A 14,719-nucleotide genomic window follows, 5' to 3' on the forward strand; every position below is an offset into this window, starting at 1 on the left:
TTAATTCTTCTTTAAATGTTTGGTAGAATTCCCCTGGGAAGCCATCTGGCCCTGGGCTCTTGTTTTTTGGGAGATTTTTGATGACTGCTTCAATTTCCTTAGTGGTTATAGGTCTATTCAGGTTTTCTATTTCTTCCTGGTTCAGTTTTGCTAGTTGATACATCTCTAGGAATGCGTCCATTTCTTCCAGATTCTCTAATTTGCTGGCATATAGTTGCTCATAATATGTTCTTATAATTGTTTGTATTTCTTTGATGTTGGTTGTGATCTCTCCTCTTTCATTCATGATTTTATTTATTTGGGTCATTTCTCTTTTCTTTTTGATAAGTCTGGCCAGGGGTTTATCAATCTTATTAATTCTTTCAAAGAACTAGGTCCTAGTTTCGTTGATCTGTTCTACTGTTCTTTTGGTTTCTATTTCATTGATTTCTGCTCTAATCTTTATTATTTCTCTTCTGCTGGGTTTAGGCTTTATTTGCTGTTCTTTCTCCAGCTCCTTTAGGTGTAGGGTTAGGTTGTGTATTTGAGAGCTTTCTTGTTTCTTGAGAAAGGCTTGTATTGCTATGTACTTTCCTCTTACGACTGCCTTTGCTGCATCCCAAAGATTTTGAACAGTTGTGTTTTCATTTTCATTTGTTTCCATGAAATTTTAAATTCTTCTTTAATTTCCTGGTTGACCCATTCATTCTTTAATAGGATGCTCTTTAGCCTCCATGTATTTGAGTTCTGACTTTCCTCTTGTGATTGATTCTAGTTTCAAAATATTGTGGTCTGAAAATATGCAGGGAATGATCCCAATCTTTTGGTACTGGTTGAGACCTGATTTGTGACCTAGGATGTGATCTATTCTGGAGAATGTTCCATGGGCACTAGAGAAGAATGTGTATTCTATTGCTTTGGGATGGAATGTTCTGAATATATCTGTGAAGTCCATTTGGCCCAGTGTGTCATTTAAAGTCTTTATTTCCTTGTTGATCTTTTGCTTAGATGATCTGTCCATTTCAGTGAAGGGGGTGTTCAAGTCCCCCACTATTATTGTATTGTTGTCAATGTGTTTGCTTTTGTTATTAATCAGCTTATATAACTGGCTGCTCCCATGTTAGAGGCATAGATATTTACAATTGTTAGATCTTCTTGTTGGATAGACCCTTTAAGTAGGATATAGTGTCCTTCCTCATCTCTAATTATAGTCTTTGGTTTAAAATCTAATTTGTCTGATATAAGGATTGCCACCCCAGCTTTCTTTTGGTGTCCATTAGCATGGTAAATGGTTTTCCACCCCCTCACTTTCAGTCTGGAGGTATCTTTGGGTCTAAAATGAGTCTCTTGCCAGACAGCATATTGATGGGTCTTGTTTTTTTATCCAATCTGATAGCCTCTGTCTTTTGATTGGGGCATTTAGCCCATTTACATTCAGGGTCACTATTGAAAGATATGAATTTAGTGCCATTGTATTGCCTGTAAGGTGACCGTTACTGTATATTGTCTCTGTTCCTTTCTGGTCTATGTTACTTTTAGGCTCTCTCTTTGCTTAGAGGACCCTTTTCAATATTTCTTGTAGGGCTGGTTTTGTGTTTGCAAATTCCTTTAGTTTTTGTTTGTCCTGGAAGCTTTTTATTACTCCTTCTATTTTCAATGATAGCCTAGCTGGATTTAGTATTCTTGGCTGTATATTTTTCTCATTTAGTGCTCTGAATATATCATGCCAAGTCCTTTCTGGCCTGCCAGGTCTCTGTGGATAGGTCTGTTGCCAATCTAATGTTTCTACCATTGTAGGTTACAGATCTCTTGTCCTGAGCTGCTTTCAGGATTTTCTCTTTGTCTCTGATACTTGTAAGTTTTACTATTAGATGTCGGGGTGTTGACCTATTTTTATTGGTTTTGAGAGGGGTTCTCTGTGCCTCCTGGATTTTGATGCCTGTTTCTTTTCCCAAATTAGGGAAGTCCTCTGCTATAATTTGCTCCAATATACCTTCTGCCCCCCTCTCTCTCTCTTCTTTTTCTGGGATCCCAATTATTCTAATACTGTTTCATCTTATGGTATCATTTATTTCTGAATTCTGCCCTCGTGGTCCAGTAGTTGTTTATCTCTCTTTTTCTCAGCTTCTTTATTTTCCATCATTTGGTCTTCTATATCATTAATTCTCTCTCTTGCTTCATTTATCCTAGTAGTTAGAGCCTCCATTTTTGATTGCACCTCACTAACAGCCTTTTTGATTTTGATTTGGTTAGATTTTAGTTCTTTTATTTCTCCAGAAAGGGTTTCTCTAATATCTTCCATGCTTTTTTCAAGTTGAGCTAGTATCTTTATAATTTTCATTCTGAACTCTAGTTCTGACATCTTACTAATGTCTGTTTTGATTCAGTTCCTGGCAGTTGGTACTGCCTCTTGTTCTTTTTTTTGAGGTGATTTTTTCCATCTTGTCATTTTGTCCAGAGGGGAACAGATGAATGAGAGAACAAAATGCTAACAGGGTAACGATGACCCCAGAAAAATATGCACTAAACAAATCAGAAGAGACCTGAAACTGGGGGAAAAGAAAGGGAAAGAAAGAAAGAAAAAAAAAAAGAATATGATCAAATATGATCAGGCTGGTGCATAGATCAGTGCCACACACTAGATTTTGGGCGTATATTGGTCTGTTAGAAGAAACTGCCTCTCAAAATTTTAAAGAAAGAAAAACTTATATATGTACAAAATAAGGGTAAATACGATGAAGGTATGGAATATGACTGCAAAGATGAAAATTATAAAAGATTTTATGAAAGGAATTGATAAGAAGTTGGTTGAAAAAAGAAAGAAGAGAAATTAAAAAAAAAGGGGGGAGAGAATGTGATCAGGCAGGAGACTAGAACAAAGCCAAACACTAGAGATTTAGGGTATATTTTGGTCTGTTAGAAGAAACTGTATCCCAAAATTTTAAAGAGAGAACAACTTATATATATATATACCAAAAATAAGATTAACTACTATGAAGGGATAGACTATGACTCTAAAAATGAAAAATAAAAAAAGATTTTTAAAAAGGGATTGATAAGATGTTGGTTGAAAAAGGGAAAAGGAAAAATTTAAAAGAAAAAGAAAATTGAAAAATTAACTTTGAAAGACTAAAGAATCATGGGGAAAAAGCCATGAATTCTACGTGCAGTACTCCCCTAGTGCTGGAGTCCTGCCGTTCTCATTGATTGGTAAACTTGATCTTGGCTGGCTGTTCTTGCTGATCTTCTGGGGGAGGGGTCTGTTGCTGTGGTTCCTGAATGTCTTTGCTGGAGGCGGAATTGCCCCGCCCTTGCTGGGTCCAGGCTAAGTAATCGGCTTGGTTTGGCTCTTGGGAGCTTTTGTTCCCTGCAAGCTTTCCGTACAGCTTTGGAGGATGAGAGTGAAAATGGTGGCCTCCCAATCTCCGCCCAGGAGGAGCCGAGAACTTGGGGCCCCGCTCCTCAGTGCACCCCCAGAAAAAAGCAATCACTCCCATCTCCCCGGTCTCCGGCCGCACCTCGTGCTCACCCGGCCTGTGACCGAGCATTTCTATCTCTTGCACCGGACCCTGTGTGGAGTCTCCAAACCCAGCAGATCCCTGCGGTTGCGCTCCAGCGCCGCTCCTCCCAGGGGAGGAAGGGAAGTCTCCCTGGATCTGCCGCTTGTTGGGTCCCTGCTGGAGGAGCTGTGCCCCGACTGTGCTGCAGACCACAGTTTATGGCAACCCCGAGCTGAGAGCCCACTCCTCGGCTCCGTCTCTGCAGCCGGCTTCCCCGCTCCGATAGCTGGGAGCTCTGCCGCACTCAGGCACCCCCGGTCTTTCTGTGATCCCGAGGGTCCTGAGACCCCACTGTCCCAGCGAGGGTTCCACCCCCCGCTTAGCCACTGGAGCAACATCCCTCAGCGGAGCCGACTTCTAAAAGTTCTGATATTGTGCTCCACTGCTCTATCACTTGCCGGAAGTGGCCAACAGAGGCCCCTTCCCCCGCCGTCTATCCTCCCGAATATCGCTTCGGATTCACTTCTCCACATGTCCTACCTTCCAGAAAGCGGTCGCTTTTTTGTTCAGAGTTGCTGCTATTCTTTTCTTCGATCTCCTGTTGAGTTCATAGGTGTTCAGAATGGTTTGATCCCTATCTAGCTGAATTCCTGAGACCTGAGGAAATTTAGGTCTCCTACTCCTCTGCCATCTTGCTCCGCCCCTCAGGATTAAGATATTTTTAACCTTTTCCTCTAGTGCTGCTTCATGAGCATTAAAAAGTTAGCTGGAGGGTTCAGCCAGATTAAATTAAGGAAGGAGTGCGACTTTCTTTTCAACTAGTTACTACTGATGAGGGCATCTCACTACATGATTTTGTTTACTAGGGTTTTATCTCAAATCAGGTCTACGTGGCATCATCATCATCATCAAGACTCATATTTATTGTACATTTACAATATGCTAAACAATGTGTTAAGCATTTTATGTACATTTTCTATTTCTCAAATAAGCTTTGAGATAGTGTTGCGCTAGTGCTGACTTTTACCAGCTCATGAGAGCTGATCATTAAATTTTCAGGAAGTTATGGAGTTGATCGTTGTTCTGTTAGGGTGATTACACCATGGAAATTGACAAATACTACCAATTAGGGCTCCCTTTGACCCCTAAGAAAGTTACTTGTTAAACATTTGCTAGCACAACACTGGTATTATTTAGTCCCTTTTGGAATGAAGAAACTGACAGGTGCGATGGGGTGGGTACTAATTAACTTACTGACAGCCACACAGAAATAGCAGCCAACTAGAAATTTCAGAATCCAGATCCATGTGCAATGTCTACCTTTACACTGGCCAGGATGTGTGGTACCAAACTGACCTGGATTATTCAGGCATGTGGAGATAGTTAAAAAGAAAGGGGAGATAATGTAATATTAGATAATTTTGGTTTTAAAAGCAGTGTTTGAATGTTTAATTTTGTAATGTTTGGTCTATTATCTAATTAGACGTGCAATGATTCCCTTGCTGCTCTTCTCTTTACATTTGGAATTTTTGTGTTAAAAAACCCACAATGGAAGTGTTAGATGCATTGTGATATCTGCACAGGAAATTTCTTACTAGAGCTCCTTGTAATGGTCTTACCTGGAAATAAGGTAGAGGGAGAGTCATGCCCTTTATGTTCTGTTTGGCAGAATTTGGGGCTAGTCTCAGTGAAGAGGTAACTTCAGTTTACCATTAAAATGTTTTGGTTCCTAGCGTTACTAAATGTGGCCTCACAAAGTTACAGAAAACAGTAAAGTCAATCATAAGCAGGTTTCTATTTTTCTCAAGTGGCTATTAGGAATAAGTAAAAATAAAAATAAGAACACTTATTGAGTACTTACTCTGTATCAGGTACTATTTTTAAAAATATTTATTTATTTATTTATTTGATGGGAGGGAGGGGCAGAGAGAGAATCTCAAGCAGACTCCACACCCAGTGTGGAGCCCAGTTCGGGGCTCCATCTCATGATCATGACCTAAGCTGAAACCAAGATTTGGAGGCTTAACTGACCAAGCCACCCAGGCACCCTGATCAGGTACTATTTTAAATTATTTATAAGTTTTAACTCCTTTAACCTTCATAATAAACTTATTTTAAGAGTGTAATGAAAAAGGGTGCCTGGGTGGCTTAGTCGTTAAGCAACTGCCTTCGGCTCGGGTCATGATCTCAGGGTCCTGGGATCCAGCCCCACATCAGGCTTCCTGCTCAGCAGGGAGTCTGCTCCTCACTTTCCCTCTGCCACTCCCCCTGCTTGTGCTCCCTCTGCTTGTGCTCTCTCACTCATGCTCGCTCTCTCTCTCTCAAATAAAAAAAAAAAAAAAAAGAAGCCAGAAAAGGTAAACCCAAATCATTCAATCAGGTGTTAGAAAGGTAAGAGTAGGAACAGGTGTGTTCACCTCTCTTATCTTATTTTATGTAGTTTTACTGCTCTTGTAATGAAAAACATGATTGTAATGTTAAGGGTTTAGGAATTCCTAAGCCAGAATATTCCCCAGGAAGAGGAAGGTTGCCGGTTGTTTTCCTCTCCCCAATCTTGCCATCATAGCTAAATCACTCCTGCAGTCCAGGTGGGGTTGAGCTACCTTACTACCAAAATGTATTTTAATACAAAGCAACAGTATTCATAAAGTATTCAAATAAAAAAATTCATTTATCTTTACTTGAGATTTTTCCCTCTCAGAGCCAAGAGAAAGGTCAGAGTAGGCAAGCAGAAGAGCCATGTTTATATTAGGTGTTCCTTTCATTTCACTCCAGACCATTATGAATGCCCAGCGCCAGCTGAACCCATGACCAAGTCGAGACAAAAGAGGGCTCATTATTAGAAAGACCAGAAGTCTAAAAGACAAAAGAGATTTTTAAGAAGTTACTCTTGCCATAGACATTTTTTTCCCATTTCATTCTACTCTATTCCAATCTATTCCCTGTGGAATGGCTGACTCCCAGACAAACGAGCCATGTTTCACACACCATTAGCTGGCACCAAAAAAAGGCAGAAGGGCATTTCATAGAGGAGAGAGAGATGACAAGAGGATGGCATTATTCTTTTTGTTTCTTTCTATGAAGTTTGTAGAAGGGTAATTTCACATTTCTTGAGGTAGAAAAAAAGTTAGAGATGTTTTGTAGATATATTCTATTCTGGATCCCAAAAGGAAATAAAAACAAATCTAATGAATAAGAACTGAGGGGGGAAAAATGTCTTCCCTTTCTTGTTCTTTGTAGATTTTAATCTTGCTGAACTTATCCAATATTGATGGATTCATTTCTAGTTTTTCTTTTAATCACACATCTCCTACACTTTACACTAATTGTATCTGATCATTAGGGACTAATTTCCATTTAATTGGCGCTAGCCCACTGATGTCAACTCCTAATTAGTTTTCCTAGATGGAAGTAGAATGCTAGCAACATGAGGGATAGAATCTGGAGAGAGTAGCCATGGTGGTTTTTCCTGCTCTATGTCACGTCCTTTTCACTTACAGAGGCAGACTCTTTCCTGCCTCTTACCACTGAAAAGGGGACTACAAAAATTATTTAAGTAAAAAGGACATTTACAAAGAGGACTTCCTAATGATTTTTAAAAAGCTATTTGTAACTACAATTTAATCAGAAGGAAATTATTTGTTATACAATATTAGGCAAACAAAAGCAACATGAAATTTTTATTTATGATTGGTGCTGAACTTTATGAAACCTCATAAGAAAAAATAACACTGGACAAAATATATCAAATGTTAATAGCAGTTTCCTCTGGGTAGTAAAATTATGAAAGATTTTTTCCTTCTAATTTTCAAAATTTTTATAGAGTGCTTAGATTGCTTTGACATGCAGTTAGAAATTGGAAAAAAATCCCACTAAAACAATAATTTGCTAATAATTCCTTGGTAAGTTTAAGAGGGAATGCTTCATTTTCATTCTAAGGAATGAAACATTTCTATTTAAAAAATATCTTTGGGCTTACTCAATGTCCTATAAATAGAAAAATTCAAATGACATTCTTACCTTAAAACAATAAGTGTGAAATAGATATTTAATGAATAATATATGTCAGAAAATGATATATATAAATATGTATGTGCAGGAATTAGAAGTCCAATGAAGGTAAACACCATAAGAAAAGCAACAAATGATAGACAATTCCAGAATCTGCATTTTCAGAAAAAAAATTGAATGTAGTTAATTACAGTTAACTAATCTAACACATTTATCACAAGGCTTATTCATGTGAGGCATTGTGCTAGGTCTAATCAAGAAAATAAAGTTGAATAAGGCATTTACTTACACTCAAAGAGCTTATAATTTAACTGGGGAGAAAGGAGCAGTAAGGCAAGTAAACAAATAATTCTAAAGCAACCACATGTAAATTAGTGTCTTTCTTTTGGGATTGATTCTGAAAACATGTTTTGGTGCATTCAGGCATCACGGTTCATGTAGCTTGAAAATCCTGGTGTGAACTCCTTGTATCATTAGGAAGAGCTAAAATTATTTATCTTCAAAAAGAACACTGAACTGCTAGTCTGCTGTACATAGTGATAGAATTGAGGCTTATCCTAAAATCTAGCTAGCACTTAGAAGATGTGAATTAATCCTTTATTCAAACGAACATCCTTTGTAGATTCTCCATTTGGGATTTGTGAACATAAGTACATTCAAGTGCCCTAGATAGAGCCCAGGAAAACTCTACATCACTCAAAAATGCATGTTCTCATCTGCTACAGGCAAAGCAATTTGGAAAAAGACACTCAGTTACCAATATTGGTCATGTTTCACTATTGGGACCATAGGAGGTTATTTAAAATTTACTTCTTGGGGTGCCTGGGTAGCTCATTCAGTTAAGCGTTTGCCTTTGGTTCAGGTCATGATCCTAGGGTCCTGCAATCAAGCCCTGAATTGGGCTCCCTGCTCAGCGGGCAGTCTGCTTCTTCCTCTCCTTCTGCCCCTCCCCACTGTTCTCTCTCTCAAATAAAATATTTTAAAAAAATAAAAATAAAAAAAAAATAAAATTTACTTCTTGTTATCTTCCTATGTATTTCCTGTGTTGAATGTCACAATATTATATTTATAACAAAATAAATTGAAAAGATTAAAAGGGCACATGAATACCACTTTATGAGATGAAGGTAGCTTGGTTTAGCCATATGCTGAATGCCCAGAAACTGTCCCTGAAACCCTTAAAAAGAATGATTGTCCCTTCTCCAGAAAAACAGATTTGCCAAAAAACAGATCCAATACAAAAACAACTCTTTCTCTGTTACAGTAATGTGAATTTTCAGTTCTGGAGAACTGAAACAGTTCTGAACGGTATTTAAGAGGCACAAATACCTAGGCCTCATCAGAGAAAAATTAAATGTAAAACATTTTAGCCTAGGAAATATTAAGTCAAATCCTTCAAAATACTGATTCTGTGACCAAACTTAGGCTAATTACTCTAGGCTGTGAATTATCATCCCTTTCTTGCATATGCATGGCCATGCTTTTAATTCTGTTTCTTCTGCATCGAACATTAACTTGGAGGGAAACACACTAAGATATATTTTATGAAAATTATGTAATTTTTGTGTTTTTTATCCTTCTTTTGACTTCACTATCAAAAGCAAATCCAATTGTTGCACCATGTGCATAGTGACCAAAAAACAAACAAACAAACAAAAACACCCTCAAAGCATTATACCCACCTACCCCTACAATTAATGAAATCCCTTGTGAATATTAATTGAGTAGGATAATTCAGTCAAATGAATGGTGAATATGAACTACTACCATTCCTTTCTCTTCGTTTAACAATTACATAATTGAATAATTTTCCTAAATTTGTGGAAAAATGCTGCTGAATACCAAATATAACAGTCTCATTAAATGAGCATAAAATGAAACAAATCAATTAAGCAACAAATATTGAGGAGCTGTCAAGACCCTTTCATATGTGGTAGGAATTATGGGAGAAACCTGATGAGGAGGAAACCAGATTCTTTAAGGAATCAGTCTATCAACTTCAAAGTGGGTATGAGCCGAACAACCAAGCTCCAACCCAGCTAATGGATGTGTGCATGTCCTTGTGCATAGGTTTGTGCACTTCCGTGTTTGCAATAAGTCAGGCACACTGAAAAAGAGCTTCTGACTTTTTTTTTAAAAAGTCCTTTTTTATTTGGTGATCATGAGTATCCTAATAAATCTAAATCTTTTATGTAGCAGAGTCACAGCCCTGTCTATATGTAAGTGTCATCAGGGGAGAATTTTTAAAAAAAATTTTAAAAATCGGAAGTCCTATGCACTTGTGATTTTGATTCAACAGATCCAGACAACTGTATTATTTTTATTGCCCGATGTTGCACAGCCACTAGCCTAGAGAAATGACATGACCTTACGGACTGAATGTTGTCGGGATGTCAGTTTGCTAGGAATAAAAGATTATGCAGGCTGGTAGGGAAGTAGTTTCTATTTTGGGAATTTCTTTCTAGCAAGGTGATATACAAATAGAAGCATGGAAGAAGTATGGCATCCACTCTGCCAGCATGCAGGGGAAGCACATTTCAGGAGCAGAAACACAAGGACAGAAGAAGCACAAATAGGGAGCATGTTGGGCAAGTCTGAGGAATAGCAGAGTGATCAGTGTGGCTAGGGCAGGGTCAGTGAGGGTGAGAGTGGTGGAAATGAGGGGGACCTAGGGCTCTGTTTGCCATTAAAACAGCTTTGACCTGTAGCCAGAAGAGATGAGAAGATATTAGATGGTTTTAAACAAAAGAAATGATCTGGGTAAGGAGGAAGTGAGGATCAGTAAAGATCATAGGATTGATACAGTGTAGTCTCAGTGTGATTGCAGAATTGTTGAAATCAGGGTCCTAGAGGCTGTAAGCTGAAAACATGGGAGATGATACACCTCTTCTCTTAGAGAGTAGCAAGGACCTGCTGCAGATTGCTGTAGTATGTAGGAGGTTTTACCATTGTTATCCTAGATTTCTACTATCTTGGAGAGGAGGAGTTGACACATGTCATATTTTAGACTGTAAGATTCTTGAAATTGAGATTATGAAGTGGTCATTTCGTGGGTGGCTTAAGCAAGGTGGTAAACATGCTCATAGGAAGAAAGGAGGTCCAGGAACTGAAAGGTGGAGTAGAAGGATCAACTGTGTGGATATTGACTGACATCACTAAGAATGGTGATAGAGTAACAGTGCTACAGAGAGTCACAGTGAGAAGGGGCCAAAATCTTCATGAAATGGAGAGTGTGAGTCAGGGCTCTAGATACAACTACGACCAAGAGGGTGGCAGATGGTATAATCTGATGGCATGGGGTTCAAAACTGGGTTTTCCTAGGGAAGAATGATAAAGAATGATCTAGAAATGATTTTGAGGTACAGACAGATCACCTACCTCAACTCTAGGTGCAGTAGCACCAAGGATGTGGGTGAGAAAAACACAACTTTTAAGGAATTCAAGGGAAGTAATGTCTTCAGGGGAGACCCAGGTTTCAGTTAGAGCAGAAAGGTGAAAGTAGTCTTCAGAATCACTTCCCAAAGACAGAGTTGAAACACATAACATTTTTAATTCTTCCTCCAACAATTAATTGTGGCAAGTAATTCTGCCTAGCTGCTGGTACAATTGGCTTCCATTATAATTGACATGAAGTTTAGCTCCAAAATTCTGTAAGAGTCTATACTTTCAAACTTCTGACTTCTGAATTTATTCTGTCTTCTCTAATGTTCTCCAAAGCTCCATGATCATTGATTATGTTCAGGGCTTCTGTTAACATATGTTGCCATTTTGTGATTTAGGTCAAGTTCTCAGCCAACGTGTTGGAGCATCACAGAAAGCAGCACCCTTCTTCTACGTTGGCACAAATTTCAATCACCCCTAAGCTGGATGCCCTTGAGCAGGGAACAGTTTATACATTTGTACATTTGGCCATATTTTCTTTTATAACACTGCCAATCCTTTTCAAATGCTCTAGGTTAATCTTTTAATTTGCTTTGCATGCCATCTCATTATTCTTAAAATACTGGGATTATATTTTAGTAGCAGTGCCATGCTGAGCCATATTGGAGCCTGAGGCAAAAGGAACTAATCAATAATATTGATTCCATCTTTATTTACAATTTTTGTTTTCACAAACATGGATTTTTTTGCATTAATTTCAATTTTTTAAAAAAAATTGCCCTAAAATATTATTTATCTTCATTACTGAGTATTTTGGCACATTCTTAAATTTTGTGACTGAGATGAGTGCCTCACATGCCTTACCTTACTCCTGGCCCTGTCTAGTGAATTATACTGGAAATTACTGAGTAGATGGTCAGAGACTTGAGAGAATTTGTAGGAAAATAAAGCCAACATGAACTCAAGGTAAGGCTACAAATTTTGCCTATAATTAGAGGATTAGAAGACACAAGCGAATAGAGTTTTTAGTAAAGGTTTTTCGTCGGGTAGTTTTGGAATCAGTATCTTACTTTGACCAGTGTAGATGTGGATATAGTTGCTATTACAATATTATAGCTTCTAATACATGAAACAAAGTGAAAAATATGCTAGCTACTCACTCGAGAAGAAGCGCTTCAACTCCTGGTTTAAAACTTGTAGAATTTAAAAAAAGTCCCATAATGGCCAGGGTAAATATTCCAGACATTCCAACTAGCTCACCTATTTTTAAAAGAATTAAATATAAAGTATTAATTTAACATCAACAGTGGCACAAATTTTGCCTGAGATGAAAATATCAGATATCTCGATAGTATAGTAACTTTATAGAGAGGATACTCTACTTGGTTTCAACTGGATTATATTGCAGATTATTACCACCACCTTGTCCTTATTCCTCCTCAGATTCACATCCAACTGTGTTGTCAAGTCTATACTGAACATCCTTGCACTGCTTTGGTTTCAGATCATTGCCAACAATATGAAGCTCACAAAACTCTTCATGTGCCCCACTGGGGCTTGAGCACCCTCTATAGGTCTAATTTTTTCAGAGGAGCTATGGAGGAATGAAATGGAAGTGAGCCAGTGAGTTCTTTATGGACTGGCCCACTTCATATGCTTTCTTCTTAGGAGACAATGGGAGATAGAAATGGTTTGATTTTGTGGCAGGACTAAGGGAGTCGATCCAGCAGAAACCTCTTATGGATATACTTATCCAGCTTAATATTGTTTTGGTACATTTACTGTGCGGGACTGAAAAGCATAAAAAATTGGAATATTCTTAAAAGTAGTTGTATTAGAGTTATATTCCCCCTTGCTTATGAAAGTAGTATTTTACCACTGTAAAAAATTCAAATAATATGGTACAGTATAGAGATTATATATATATATATTTTTTTTTTTTAAAAGAGGACCCATAATTCAACTACCAAGACTTCAAGTACAGACCATCCCTAACTTACAAAGGTTCGACTTGCAATTTTTCAGCCTTACAGTCGTGCAGAAGCAGTGTGCTCCAGGAGAAACAGTACTTAGAATTTTGAGTATTGATCTTTTCTCAGGCTAGCAATTTGTGGTAAGAGCCTCTCGTGATGCTGGGCAGTGACAGTGAGCCGCACCTCCCAGTCAGCCAGGCCATCGTGAGGGTGAACAACCGATATGCTTACCACCATTCTGCACCAACACAGACACTCTCTTTCTCACATTCAGTACAGCACTCAATAAATTACATGAGATATCCAACTCTTTATCATAAAATAGGCTTTGTGTGAGATGATTTTCCTAACTGTAGGCTAATTTAGTATTCTGAGCATGTTTAAAGTAGACTGGGCTAAGCTATGATGTTTGGTAGGTGAGGTGCACTAAATGCACTTATGATATTTTCAACTTACAATGGTGTATTGAGATATAACCCCATTGTAAGTCAGGGAAGATAATTATAATTTTAAAGAAAATTTGTATTAGAATTTCTAAAATGGAGAGAACTGTATTTGTTTAGAAGAAATAAGTTGATAAGTTAGTTGAGAATAGAGAATGAGGCCCAAAGGGCAGCATTAAGCATTAAAGGATACTTGCTGAATTTCTATACTGGACACAAGTGATAAGAATTAAGCAGGAAACATGGAAAAGTGAGGAATTAAAGGGAGCTATCAGATCTCATAGAGCCATGAATTACATAATGTAACTTTCCCTGTGAGCTCCCTTGTCCCCATCTTCAGTAAAATTTACTAAGAACCAAAACTTCTCTATATTTAAAAGGAAGTAGCATGAGATGCTTGGGTGGCTCAGTCATTAAGCAGCTGCCTTCGGCTCAGGTCATGATCCCAGAGTCCTGGGATCGAGCCCTGCATTGGGCTCCCTGCTCCGCGGGAGGCCTGCTTCTCCCTCTCCCACTCCCTCTGCTTGTGTTCCCTCTCTCACTATGTCTCTCTCTCTCTCTGTCAAATAAATAAATAAAATCTTAAAAAAAAATAAAAAGGAAGTAGCAGAGATCATGAGAAACTAAACTCCAGAAATTTTCAGGAATCATGAAATCCTTGGGTGCTCATAGGCTATAGAATTGGGAATTTAAGATAATTGGATCAAGATCTTTAAGAGGAGTGGAGTACCCAGTGAACACTCATGATGGCATATATACGACATGTATACAAAGTCACACATTTAAAAAAAGCTATAATGAGATTATACAGTAATAGTGTTCTGTAATAAGCTGCTTTTTTTCACTTATTGTTTAGCAGACATTGTTCTAGTTAATAAATAAAAATTAAAAATTTTTGTTTTAATAGTAAAAGAATATTGTGGACATGCCACTTTTATCATATTGCCGTATTTATCAATTGCCAGGCATATTTGGATCAGTTCTTTCCCCCTCCATTTTTTGGCTTACTTTACCTTACTTTGTTGCAACAGTTGTGTTTTAATTACTGGTGGCTTGTTAAATGTTTAATACCTACCTAGGAGAGAAAGTTCTTCATTTTTCTTAAAGTTACTTGTCTGTTTTCACAATCAGTATTTCCAGATGATATTTTAAATTGTTCGGTAAAATTTCAACCTCCCCAATTGCTATCATCGTTTGATTCAGATTGTGATACATTTTAATTTTGTAAAGTTAGTATCCTTATCACATTACTGAGACTTCCCTTCCAGAGATGGAAAGTTACAAGTTTTATATTCTTCATTTTAATCCTGGCTAGAAATGGTACCTAAGCCAGAAACTAACAATTTGTTTAGTTAGTTTTGAATTATAAAATAAGAGGGAAGTGTGGACATAGGCACTTTGAGGAGATCAAGTCCTGGACTAGTCATAGTCA

The 14,719-nt window shown here is 37.9% G+C and overlaps 1 protein-coding gene across 1 annotated transcript in view; it reads right to left on the bottom strand.

Moving 5' to 3' along the window:
- The window catches only part of SLC9C1 (solute carrier family 9 member C1), a 72,241-nt gene that overhangs the window by 42,386 nt on the left and 15,136 nt on the right, over positions 1-14,719 (bottom strand). Inside the window, exons 7-9 of the mRNA XM_088022900.1 lie at positions 12,032-12,131; positions 7,500-7,643; positions 6,161-6,335 (exon numbers count right to left, since the gene is read on the bottom strand). Coding sequence (XP_087879026.1) covers positions 6,161-6,335; positions 7,500-7,643; positions 12,032-12,131 — 419 coding nt within the window. The remainder of the gene's footprint in view (positions 1-6,160; positions 6,336-7,499; positions 7,644-12,031; positions 12,132-14,719) is intronic.

This window comes from Eumetopias jubatus, unplaced genomic scaffold, assembly GCF_037043125.1.
Source record: "Eumetopias jubatus isolate StellerSeaLion01/CBP00866 unplaced genomic scaffold, mEumJub1_p1.0 scaffold_1, whole genome shotgun sequence".
Taxonomy (NCBI): Eukaryota; Metazoa; Chordata; class Mammalia; order Carnivora; family Otariidae; genus Eumetopias; species Eumetopias jubatus.